Source organism: Cygnus olor, chromosome 12, assembly GCF_009769625.2.
Source record: "Cygnus olor isolate bCygOlo1 chromosome 12, bCygOlo1.pri.v2, whole genome shotgun sequence".
Taxonomy (NCBI): Eukaryota; Metazoa; Chordata; class Aves; order Anseriformes; family Anatidae; genus Cygnus; species Cygnus olor.
The window spans coordinates 13029106-13041906 of record NC_049180.1 but is presented as its reverse complement, the minus strand read 5'-3'; the positions used below and the strand labels follow the sequence as shown (position 1 = coordinate 13041906).

The 12801-nt window shown below is 59.7% G+C and overlaps 1 protein-coding gene across 1 annotated transcript in view; it reads right to left on the bottom strand.

Moving 5' to 3' along the window:
• The window catches only part of VAC14 (VAC14 component of PIKFYVE complex), a 50469-nt gene that overhangs the window by 12096 nt on the left and 25572 nt on the right, over window positions 1-12801 (bottom strand). Inside the window, exons 13-14 of the mRNA XM_040571085.1 lie at window positions 11540-11690; window positions 4744-4876 (exon numbers count right to left, since the gene is read on the bottom strand). Of these exons, the coding sequence (XP_040427019.1) occupies window positions 4744-4876; window positions 11540-11690 (284 nt within the window). The remainder of the gene's footprint in view (window positions 1-4743; window positions 4877-11539; window positions 11691-12801) is intronic.

Here is a 12801-nt window from a genome sequence, read left to right as displayed (position 1 = left end):
GGAAAACGGGGCAGAAAACCTGGGAGCTGCTCGCGGCAGCTTGGAATCAAACAAAGCCCTGCTTCGAGGAAATCCTGCTTTGGGGAAACCTGCATCTGCTGCGAGCTCCTCGCTCGCCCAGCCCTCCTCCTCTCGCCTTTCCGGACCTCGTGCTTCACCCCTGCTGGGATCCCGGGGAAAGCACCGGGATGGAGAACACGTAACTCCCCCAGGACCTGCCCTGGGAAGGAACTCGGCCGCTTTCTGAGGATTTTCTTCCCCCCTGTGCACACTTCCCCTTCCTCCCCCCCACACTCTCGCTGACCTTAATGAGTCCCAGCCCACGCCAGCGCCGCCGCTCGCACGTGTTTTCCATTTTTCTGCAGGAAAATGCACCAGGGCCTCGCAGTGGCTCTGAGGGACGCGGGTCCCAGGGCAGTTTGCTGGTTAGGGTGGTTAAAACCCATGTCCCGAGCCCACCGGGATGCTCCGGAAGAGGAGCTGGTCCTCAGGAGGATGCCCCAGCCCTTTGTACCCCAGCAGGCACAAGCAGCCCCCGGGCAGGGCCGTCTCCAGCTAAGCCCTGCTGTTGGTGGCTTCCAGCACCTGAGAGCCCCAGGTCCAAGCTCTCACCCTGCTGAAGGGCATTTTTGCTCCCCAGCCTCCAACACATGCCCCAGGGGGGATGTGGAGGGTGTCAGAGAGCTGAGCACAGCATCCTACTTAACGAATACCGCTCTTTGTTTTGGGTTTTTGGAGCAAAGGTGTCCCATCGCTGCCGGCAGACCCCCAGGGAGGAGGTTTTGGGGAGCAGGAAGGGATTAACGGGAAGTGCGGAGGGATGGGAGGAAAACCAGGAGGAAATGAATTTGTTGCCCTGCTGCATGCACACAAGGATGAAATGGGGCCACCCACTGATGGCCAGAGGGCCCCAGGCTCCAGCTTCGCCCCGGTGGCCGCGTGAGAAGCGGGCTCCCCGCGCAGGGCGATGAAAGCTGGAGCGGAGGGCAGGAGCGCAACGCGCTCCCTGTGGCCCTCGCCAGCGGGCTGGGAAGCGAGCGAGGCTCCGGGCATGCTAATGGCCCTTACGTAAAGGGGTGAAAGCTGACCCACATACGGGGCTGAAGGGCTGGACCCAAACCACCGGTACCTGCGGACCTTCCCGGTGGGGCAGGATGACCCCGAGCTCTGCCCCCACCCCATCCTGGGGCAGCTCTCTGAGCCCGGGGCTGGGGAGCGCCGCCCTCGGTTTGGAAAACAGGAGGAAAAAACCAAAACTAAAACGCTTTCTCCGGTTATTCCTTTCTGCAAGGCAACAGGGAGGGGGGGAAAGTGCACAGCTCATTACAGCAAAAGGGCAGGCGGCCAGGGAGCATCCTGGCAGGCAGAGCCGCGTGTTTTCGCAGGCTCGCTGCCTCCCGACACAGAAGCTCCCCTTGTAGCCATCACAGCTGTTTGGATTTTACCCGAGTTCATATCACAGCTTATCAAAGGGGCTGCGTTTCTTTTTTTTCCCTTCCATTTTTTCTTTTTTTTTTTTCTCCCCTGCACTTCACTGAACACAAGCCAAACGTTTCACGTGAAAACAAACCCAGGTTTTGTTCCGCAGGCGGCGGCAGGAGGGTGGGGAGAGGAAGAAGAAGGACGAGAAGGACGCGCGCCCCTTGCCGAGCTGCTTTTGGTGGGGGCACGGGGATGGTCCGGCCCCGGCAGCCTCCAGAACATGGGCACACCGAGGGGGGCTCCTCAGGAAGCATCAAAACCTTTGGCCACCCAAATGGGGCCACAGAGGAGCAGGAGGGTGGCCAGGACAGGGACAAGAGGAGGGCTTTGAAACCCTGGCCGGGGTTTTGGCATCCCCTGCTCCATAGGGGATCCCCAACATCTCCCTTCTCTGAACCCACGGTGCTGGTGAAAAGCCATAACCCGGCGAGCCCCGGGGCCCCCATCCCACTCCGTCTGTCCCCATCTGGACAGCACAGCCCTGGGAAAGCCAGACAGAGCAGAAAGCAGCTTGGGGTGCTGCTCCCCCCCCGTGCCGAGGGCACTGCACATCCGCGCTGCACCAGAGCCGCTGTTGCTGCTCTCCCTCCGCTGCCCCTCGCGGGTCCCCGTCTCGGTTCACAGGCTCAGCTCACTTTGCTTTCCCTTGTCAGGGAGAACAGGGTGCTGCAGGGCCAGTTTTTCTTCACTGCCACGTGCCAGCCAGGGCAGGTATCTGCTCCCCAGCCAGGCCGGGAGCTCTCGGCACAAAGGCGGGAGGTAACGCCAAAGGGAAGCGCACGGGGCTGATACTTCTGCCTCCAACAACCGCTTTGGAGCTGCTTTTGGGTGCAGACGTGTCTGGATAGGAAGGAGGAGGCAGCACTTGGAATTCTGCAGCCCGTTGTGGAGGCAGGAAGGCTTTTTGCCTCTAGAGATGAACCCGACCTGCTCTGCGGTGCTTGGGGCGATGGCTACCAGGGTGGCTCCCTTGGCACACCCCTGAGCAGGGCTGTGCCTGCTCCTGAGCACTTACAGGGCACCAGAGTCAAACGGGCACGAAGCAGCCCTGAAGAGCCCTTTCCTGGAGTTTCCCTTCCCTCCTCCTCCTGCCCGGGGCTCTGCTGCACCCACGTGCTCGCCCTCCGTGCCGGTGCCGCTGGTGGCACAGAGGAGGTGTGGTGCCAGGGCTCAAGCTCACAGCGCCGTGCTGGATGCCACCAGCAGGGACATGTCGCAGACAGACTCCGTGCCAGTGCCGATGGAGAAAGGTAAGGAAAGGACTGGAAGGACTCACCAGAAAAGAGGCTGTGAACCCCTGGAGTCAGCAACTGGACGTGCCCAAGCCTGTGCTGGGTCAGGAAACAAACTGCCCTACCGCAGCCACCCTGCTGACCTCGGGGACCTTTGAGCTTGCCCAGCCTGGCCAGCACCGGCACGGTGACGGGGAGAAATGCTGCGCTGGGCTTTAAATCCCTGCCCCACGTTTCCCATCCCACTGAGCACTACTCCTTCGGCTGGAAATCATTACCTATAGGTAATAGCCTTTCTTCCCTGCTGCCCCAGCCAGTACGCGGGGAGCTGCTGGTGGCACGTCGCCGTCCCTGGTGGCGGAGGGGAGCAGGGGATGAAATATCACCGGCGTTTCCCCCATGGAAACATGGGGCTGGCTTCTTCCCCGCTGTGCGAAACAGCTGAACCCGCTTGTGGTCAGGGGAGGGGTGTAACGTGGGAACACGCATGTGGCTTTCATTCGAGCAGCGCCTAAAAATAGCACCACGAGGCTCCCACATTTGGTGGGGCTCTCTGGCAGCAGATCAAGCTCTTCCAGAGGGTCCCGTGAAACTTCTCCCGCCCCATTCCCATCTTGTTGATCCCGGAGGCAGCGGAGAAGTGGTTAACGCCGGCATTTAAGCTGTCGTCAGTAGGTTTCAGAGTTAGTCACCAGTGCTGGAGGCCAGGGCTCACCCTGCCCAGAATGGCTGCACTGGCTCCATACCCCTTGGATCTATCCCCCGTGAGCCACCACGCCATTTGACAAGGGATAACAAAGGATAGGATCTTTTGCTGTTGTTTTTTGGGTTGTTTTTTGCACTGATTGGAATTTTTTGCACATCTGGAGCCCGGGGCATGAGTCACAGCAAAAAGCAGGGTCTGGAGCTGCCCCACTGGCTGTCGGGGAGCTGGAGGGAAAAATTGGAGGTGGCTGCGGATGGGAGAGCATTTGAGTGTGACCCTGCCCAGGCTCCCCGTTGCTACTCAGAGCCCCTCTAATTACCGTGCTGGTTTAATGAGCAATCGAGCCCCTTCCCCTGCCCTGCTCGCTCCCAGCAGGCGCAGTGCAGAGCACGGACAAGAAGAGGAGGACAAGAAGATGACTGCTACGAGCAGGATATTTTCCTGCCCTATTCTTAGATCCCTGTGTGGTTAAATGCAACATTTCCAGACTCCCGTCAGAAGCAAAAAAACATATGCTCAGCTGGACTTTTGGGGGAGAAACAGCTTTTCAAGGGGTATTTGGGATAAGGCACTGGGCTTTAAGGCAGGTGGGGAGAAACCTCCCCAGTCCTGGCTCTTCAGCCTCGCAGTGCAGGGCACTTGGTGCTCTCGGGGCACTGGGAGAGCTCCACGGAAACCCAGGGAGGAAAACACCGAGTCCTGCCCCCTCCTTGCTGATTTTTCAGCCCTGCCTTGACTGCTAAGCCCATTATTTCTGCGCGAGCCGAGGAATTTGCATCCCTTGCCCCAGATTTCATTGCACTAAAGACACCGCCGCACTGCCAGCTGCTGCAGTGCTCGTTTTTCCTGCCTCTGCTGCCTGATCGCAGCTTCTGAAGTGGATGCAGAACCTGCCAACGTTTGCAGTCAAAATATGTCTTCTGCAAAGCAGGCGCGTTACGGGGTGAGCATCGCGCGCCCGGTGAAGCCACACTGACCTGCAGCGCGCGGAGCCGAGCCAGGTGGAAGAATTGGCTCGACTTGGCACCCCGAGCAAGCACGGCCTTCGTGCTCCAGCTGGCCTGCTCGTTTCTCAACAAGAACTTGACAATGCCGCGTAATACAGAGATACTTCGCCTTGGGGGCTGGGAGCAAAAAATATGGTGCCTCGACACGCGAGAGGCAAGTCGGTTTGCTCTGGAAACGCCAGCCTCGGCTGCCAGCTAGCCAGGGAGGCTGCCGAAAAGGGCTCCGGCTCCTGGCGATGCGAGGGAGCCCGGCGCCGAACCCTTCCTCCCAGCCCGCCCTGCCCGCGAGGTGCCAGCGGGGCAGCAGGGCTCTGACCTGATGATGAAGGCTCCTCGCGTCTCCAGGAGTTTCCGTTCGCTGCTGAACCGCTTGAGCAGGTTGATCATGAACTTGTAGAAGTAGGAGTTCATGGTGGGGGTGGAGGGAGAGCACTCCAAGCCTTTCGTACCTGGGGAGGCGGGCGAAGGGGAGAAGAAATTAGAGCAGCTGGGTTATTTTGGCCAAAGCAGTCTCAGTCAGAGAGCAGACATCCAAAACACAGTCGCGGGACTCGGCAAGTGAGAGTAGGGGCACCAAAATGAAATTTCCAAGCCTCGTGTAACTGTGCCTGCTCAGCCCAGCAGCACCAGCCCTGCCCCAGCTCTCCCCATCCCAGAGGAAAGCACCTCCTGGTGTTCCCAGCCATCGGAGAAGGGCACAGGGATGAAATGGTCTTTTGGGGAGACCGTCCCAGAGCCACCAATTTTAGTAGCTGGGAGGAGAGGGGGTGCCCAAGACCATGCATAAATGGCCCATCCATCTGCAGGTGCTGCTGGGCCCCCTCGCAAAGCACACTGAGGTGCCACCAGCCTCCGCAGGCGCTTCAGGGCAGCACCCACGGCGGTGGGCAGAGCTGGCAGCCAGCACCCCACGGCTGGGGCACCGCACGCAGCCTCAGCTCACGGCCAGGTAGGTGGCAGGGAGGGGTGAGAAAAGGCATTTCCTAGCTCAGGGTACGCACAGGGAGTTAGAAAAAAATTATCGTTTCAGGGCTTGAAGCGCAGGGGGTGGGCAGGTACGGATTGCCTTTCCCACCGTGCAACTTCAGCAGGGATGGTGTATTCAGAAGGGCAGTGCTCAGAGCAAATGTTTGGAGGGTGTTTAAAGGCAAGCTTGCAACAGGGGGGGGATCTCCCCTAACTCCCTGTGCAGGGCGGCTGGGACATGTCGAAGCGTGGTGAGCCTGGGCGAGTGGGTCCCGCAGCATCCCCAGCACGGTCAGCGTTCAGTCTCCCACCAGATCGCACGGAAACGTGCAGGGTTTGATTTATGTGTGCTGTCTGCTTCTGTCAAGACTCAGCAGAGCACAGAGTGGCCAATTAAAAACACAATCAACCAGCCAAAGCCCAGGCTGATGGAAGAGCCCCTGGCCTGATTTCCCCTGCCCGATGGCAGGGACATGGGGAGGTACCGAGGGGCTCAGCCCCGGCATGTTCCCAGCGCTGCCCTGCCCCAGCAGCGGGTCCGAGGGGACCAAAGCACGAGTGGTTTTCTTTCTGGGGCGCAGGGTGGGAAGGAGAGGTGAATAGCTGGTAGAAACTGTCTTTCAAAGCTGAAGAAGTGGTATTTTTTTTGATCTGTTTTGTCAGCAGCACCAAGCCATCCAGCCCAGAGCTGCTCACGGCAGGCAGGACGTGCATCACACCTCCACACCTACCAGCTCTTAATGGTGGTTTTAGGAGCACAGAGCCCAGATTCGAGTGGGGACACATGGCTGGCACGGCCTCCTTCCTCCCCCAGGCCGGGGCTTTCCTCCTCCCAGCCCCCAGGCAACTGTGGGTATCCCCGGGGAAGGTTTCACCACTGCTCGCCCTGCGTTTCGGAGCAGCGTGGCGACGGAGCAGCCTTGCTCGGCGGGTGGCCCTGCGGCTCACGGCGCGGCACAGCGGGGTCTGGCTCAGCACGGCGGCAGGAGCAGCTCCGCGCAGCACGAGAGACAGGCGGGGAGAAGTGTTAAGAAAACTGCAGCTTAATTAATTGGAGCTTGCACCTCTCCCCCTTCCCCTGGAGCGAGGCGTCGCAGATCCGCAACCTGCCAGATCGGCTGCAAGCGCACCACGCGTGGGGCTGCAGGAACACCGCGGCAGCCCCCCAGCTTGTCCTTTCCCATGGGAAGCCTCAGAGCCGGGGACACGAGGGGAGCAGAAGGGCAAAAGCTGGCTGGATCTTGGTTTTCAGTATGAATGCAGATGGTGTAAGCAGGGCCGCATGATCCTTCCGGCTTTTGGGGTCGGCGGATGCTGGCTGGGGCAGAAAAAGCTGTGCGGAGCTGGGGCGGCTGCGAGTGCTCGCCACGGTTCGTGCCGTCGGTACGCTGCCATCGCTCATGGGGCCGCGTTATAAATCAAGAGAGACAGGCAATTAGGAACCTATATTAAGGCCCTTATAAATATATATTGCATGGCAGCCGGGAACATTCGGGCCGTCTGGCTGCCTGATGGACGGAGCTGTCTCGAAACCTTCGGCGGGTGAAGTGTCCCCAGACTGCTCCGGGAGAGGACGCGGGCGCTGACTCACATTTTCCTTCTTTGGCCACCGAGCACCGAATTTCACCATAGCAGAGAACACAACTTTTGCTCATTTTCCATGATTAGTTTCAAACTGGTCCTAATTAAAACCGGTGCAGACTTGCCTGGCTCCATTTAAACCGAATTTAAACGCGATTTGACCAGAATTGATTCCTTTCCGAAGCAAGCTAAATCCGGGTAAGCTGTTTAACAGCTATCCACGAGGGCATTGGCGGCGGTTTAGCTAAAATGATTTACTTTAACCCATAATTGGAGCCATCTCAGCACCGACCGGGGCTGGGATACAGGAGGTGGCTGAGCTGAAAGCTGCTGGAAGGGAGAGGAGCACATGCACGGGGTCAGCGTGCCGAGCACCGCAGGGTGGATGCTGTGCCTCGATCGCCAAAAAGAGGTGAATTAGGGTTGTTTTTAAGGCTGTTTCCTTGCTCATGAGGGTCCGGGAGGAGGTTTTGCTCCCAGCATCCGGACACCCAGCACCCTGCCCTGCCCAAGCATCCCTCCAGCCCCGGGGCCTCAAGCCTCCCCTCAGTCCTCCGGTCCTCCGTGCGTGGCTGGGGCGAGCTGCGGGCCCCAGCGGCGTGGGAGGCGGCGCTGGCGGATGGAGCCCAGCGAAACCCCGTGCGGAGACGTGGGAATCTGCACCACATCTCCCCCCGGCAGCCTTCCCCAGGATGTTTTGAATTTGAGCTTTCGCAAACACGGCGCAGCGAAGCCTCGCGGAGCGGGATAAAAATAGAGCCGTTAAGAAAAAATAAAAAAAAAAATTAAAAAAAAAGGCAAACTCTCCCACCGAAACCCAATAGCTGGAAACAGACGCGAACGTGTCGGCAGCTCAGCTGGGCTCTGACAAACCTCAGGGCCCAGGATGCTGCTGAGGAAACGAGCCCACCGACAGCCCCGGGCTGCACTCTGCCTGCTCCCTGCATGGATGCCCGGGCACACGGAGGCTGCTCCGCTCCCTACCAGGCCAAAGAGCCCTGGACTTGTGATTTCGGGGATGTCAGAGCATCACTGGGCTGACATCTGAGCCTGCTACCTGCTCGTTGCTCCTTGCTAAGGCAGATCAGTAACCAAAACGCAGCAGGGGTCTGGCCCGGACACAGTACAGGGGAAGGAAGCACCCTGCAGAGCCGCAGAGAGGGCAGAGGCGCAGCCTGGCACCCAGCGGGCTGAGGCTCCATCAGTGCCATGTGGGAGGGAAGGCGATGAGGACATGGAGGGCTGGCAGCTCTGCAGAGAGAGGTGAGACACACGGACAGTTGCCCACAAGCAGGGGTGAGACGGTTCCCCCAGGAACTGGGGCGCTGAGCTGAGCACCCAGCCGGGACGGCTCCCTCCTCGCTTGCCCCCTCTCCTCCCCATCCGACGAAGCCTGCTTGCAAACCAGCTCCTTGCAGAGCAAACGGCCTGTTTTGTGGTATCTGCTGCGCCCCTGCCTTTAGCAGGGGAGATGAGCGGGGGGGACTTTGCTTTTCTGCCACCGGGGGGGACGGGCAGGAGCCCAGGTGGTGGCACTGCGCCCACCGCCTGTTCCATCGCTGCCTGCTGGAAGCAGCACCACAGGTAGCCAAGCGCTCCCCTGGGATTCCCGGGGCACGAGCCCCGTTTCAGTCAGCTCGGACCCTTGCAGAAACCCCCCAGGACGTGTTACCCAAGCACCAAGGGCTCTCCAGGGCCCCCAGGAGCGTCCACAGCCCCAGGAGCGTGCCAGATGCCGGCACTACTCTGGCTCCTCCAGAGCCCACCGCGTGCTGTGGACGCTTTTGACTCGAAATCGCAGACCTGCTCAAAACTTTGCCCTGCTGGAAATGCCAGTTTGGCACACCTCAGCCAAGGGGCCAGCTTTCCTTTGCTGCCTCAGGGACCCCCAGGAGCCCAGGGACCAACATTTCCAAGCCCTCTGAAGCTCTGCGGGTTATGCAGGGGGCAGCTGGGTGGCAGACAAGGCAAAGGGAGCGCTTCGGCTCCCTAGGGACCACCTCCAGGCTGAGGACACGGGGATGCCCCGACATGCTTTCGGCATAAACCACGACGTGTTGCAGCAAGGAAACGTGCAGGTTTCCTCCTGGTCCTCCCCGCCACATCCCCAGGCAGAAGGTGACGAGGCAACAGCCAAAGCCAGTGCCCCGCCACGCTCTCGTGGGGCTGACGGAGCAGCTCTTCCTCCCCGTGGTGCTGGAGGAGGGACAGCGAGGGTCCCACGCACCGCGCTTCTCGACTCGCCCTGGCTCATTGTGTCCGGGGGAGCCGTCGGAGGGCAGCCGACCTTATGTAAGCAGAGAACAAAGCAGCTAAATAAAAACCCGAGCTGGGAACGGGCTGCGGAAGTGGGACACGGCTTTCCTGGCTAATCAACGAGCATCTGAAGGAAACCGAGCTGAATGGCAGGGAAACAACTGCATAAACACATCCCGGGGGAAGAAAGGGTGAGAGAGGAAGCGGGGGAAGCCCGCAGCGTGGCACGGGCCCCCTCCACCTCCCCTGCTGCCCTCGCCGCTCACCTTGGGCGACAGAGCTTGGAGCGGAGATGGAGAGTACCTGCGGAGATGGAGAGTACCTGCGGAGCCGCACGCTCGGATGGGGCTCAGATGTGGGAGAGGAGGGGATCTGAGTTCACTCAGCCCGTGCAGCTCTCCTTCCAGAGAAGGTCTCTCCTCTGAAGGAGACGAAGGCGGTGGGTTTAACCCCGGGGAAGGAGCGTGGCGTGAGAGCATCCTGCCCTCGAGACACGGCCACGTGAGCCAAGCACGGTGCAGAACCACCCCGGGAGCTGTGTGCAGAGACTGCTGCCCTGCACCCCGGTACAAACCCAGGTCCTGCTGCTGTGGGGTCATGCAGCACCTCGGGGTGCACACCCGGTACAAACCCAGTTCCCTTGGGGTGCACACCCGGTGCCTGGGCACTCGCCCACGCCTGGCCTGCGGGGCAGAGGTTGGGTTCGCTTGGAGCGCCATTACCGCAGCACCGCGCAGACCGGGGGGGTTTCTATCAGCCATGCTCCCGCTCCAAAAGAAAAAACAAACAACAAAAAAAGGAGTCTTGCAGAGTCTCCACTTTCCCAGCCAAAATCCAGGGGGGTCCTAGCCCTGAGAGGCTGACGTCCAGTCCCTAGAGCCTTCCAAGGCGAGTGAACTGGCCTCTTTTCCCCGCCCCAACAGCACCCACCGCTGGGCACGAGCCCAGGGCTGTGCACAGCTCAGCCCCGAATATGTTCCTACAGAAATCCCCCACTGCATCGCGAGGCAGCGGGTGAGCAGCGCGGCGCACACCATGGCCACGCTGGGACAAACAGCCCTGCACGGGGCCCTGCGAAGCGCAGCGCTTCTCCACGCCACGCCGCGATAGCTGGAGCCAGGCTGCTCCTCCCGAGCGCTACGAGGGGCCACGGCAGCCGTTGGGATGCGCGCCATCCAGGCTGCTATTTTTAGACAATCCACAAGGAAGGAAACCTCAGGCAAGAGCCATCAGCGTGAGCTGAGCTGCAGCCCTCCGGCTGCTTGGCCAGCGCCGCAGGCTGCTCCACCCACGCAGCCTCGCTGGGGACATCGGTGCATCGCTGGCACCCGCGGAGCCCCCACATCCGAGACAGGTAGCTCTGCAAAACCCAAACCGCCCTGGGAGCCTCAAACCCTGGGCTGGTTCCTGCCGCAGACCTTCCCAAGCCCAGGGAGGGGAGAATTATTTGTGCTCTTTGGAGGAAACTCAGCCCAGGGAGCAGGAGCGAAGCTCCAGCGGTGATTTTGCGAGGCACGGCGGCTGTGTGCTGCACAGGAGAGGCAGCCTTGGCTCTGCTCTTGGTTTACAATCCCGAGCTGACATGAAATGTGTCTTTGGCCGGGACGACCTGGCTCGGGGAGCGCAACTGGGAGGCTCCTCGATAGCGGCAGCAGCAGAGGAGAAGGGGCAGCCAAGCAACTGCAGAGGATAAGCCACAGACAGGGGAAGGTGGAAAAAAAAACGCCTGATGCGCTGGGATGATTAATGGAAGGCTTTTTTTTTTCCCCCCTCCCAAGTCCTCAAACAATAGGACTGTCCTTCTTCATCTCTCTGAGGGCTCAGGGCGACGCCGTGGTTCACATTCAGCACACACAGCCACGAGCAGGCGAGGCGCTGCACCGCGGGCACGGGCTGAGCCCTCTGCAGCGCTGTGCTTTGGGCACCTCGGGTGGCAGCCAACAGCCTGTCCCGAGCCACGTTTAGGGCTCTGAGGGCTTCTACGAGCAGAAAAGAGGCTGCCACCCAAGGCCCCATAAAAAAAGGGGCAATAACAACATCCCCCAACACCAACCTCTGCAGCATCTTGCTGCTAACCGTGGCCAATTCCCCAAAAGATGAGCCAGAATGAAGAGCAATAAAATACAGAAAGCTCCATGGCAGACCGAATCCCCCAGCGATGCGGGGTGGGAACTGATATATTGATTTCTTAGCCCCAGAGAAGCCTTCCCTTCCACCTGAGAAGGTCTGACATGGGTGCCACCTAGCATCAAGTTGCTTGACTTTGTGATTCAGATCCCGGGCAGCAAGAAGCAGCGCAGGGCACTTACCCGAGGCGCTCAGCTGGCTGTTTCTGACGGGGATGTGCAGCTCCACGTGGCCGGGGCGTGGGTCAGAGGCCTCGGAGGGGCCGTGCCCCTCCGTCTGCCCCGCCGGGGAAGAGGCGATCTCGGCCAGCACCTCGAGGTCCTTCAGGATGACCTGCAGGGAGAGGAAGAGCACTGGGTGAGCGGGCACAAAGCCAGGAGCAGAGGGGCCGTGGGGTGGGTTTCGCTTTCCAAAATCCCTGTTGGGGCAGGGGAGGTGGGAGGGTGAGCGCCAAATCCCAAGACGCAGGGAAAACAGGGCTAGCTATGAGGCCCAAAGCAGAGATTTCAACTGATTGCAGAGTAGCTGGGGCAGGAAAAAGAAAAGGGGACAAACCCAACAGTTTGTATGCTGCAAGTCTCAGGGCAGCACAGGAAATTAAGCCACATTTACACAGCCAGGAGTGGGGTTTGCTTCCCCCTCTCCCCATTTTGGGGTTTGCCCCGAGTGCGGCCCCAGCTCCCCTGCACCCCAGAGCAGCTCCTTCCTCCCACAGCCAGGTAAGGCCACGCTGACTATATATAGAGCTTCTGGAAAAATTATTACAGGTCCGTGTTTTTTTTTTTTCTTTTTTTTCCCGCCTCTTCTCATGTCTCGAGCTATTTTGGGTCCCTCTTCATCCAAATGTCCTTGGGTCTAGGTGCCTCATCGGTCCTCCCTGACGTGCCAGGGCTGTGCGGAGCAGCGAGGCTGCCCAAAAGGGCTGACTGCCACATCTGAGCCCTCCGCACCCAGCACAGCACAGCCCTGGACATCCAGCACAGCACCGAGGGCTTTCCACGCGCTCTCACGAGGCCCTGGGCATCTTTCTATGGAGCTGCAGTTAGCCGGGAGCTTTACCTTCAGAGCTACTAAGAAAACCCTCACCCCACTACAAAAAAAAACCACAACATGTCTTTTTATAACACGCAGAACGTGAAAATGGGACCCTGATAACGTGAAAGGCAGGTGCTCCTGGCTTTCTCTATTGCATAGATATCTTAAGTGATTTTTTGTAATTATTGCATAGATATTTTAAGTGATTTTTTTTGCAATTACAGCCAATCTCGCGCCGATGTTTAAACCCCATAGCCTTACAGCCTGGTGCCCAGGAGGGCACGGGGAGAGGAGCAGGGAGAGCTGCTCCATGGCCGGTGTGCAAAGCACCTGGACGAGCACCTCACTGCCCCCCATCAGCTCCTCTGGTACCTGTGGGTCGCATCCTGACCCTCCTCGGCCCAGGGAG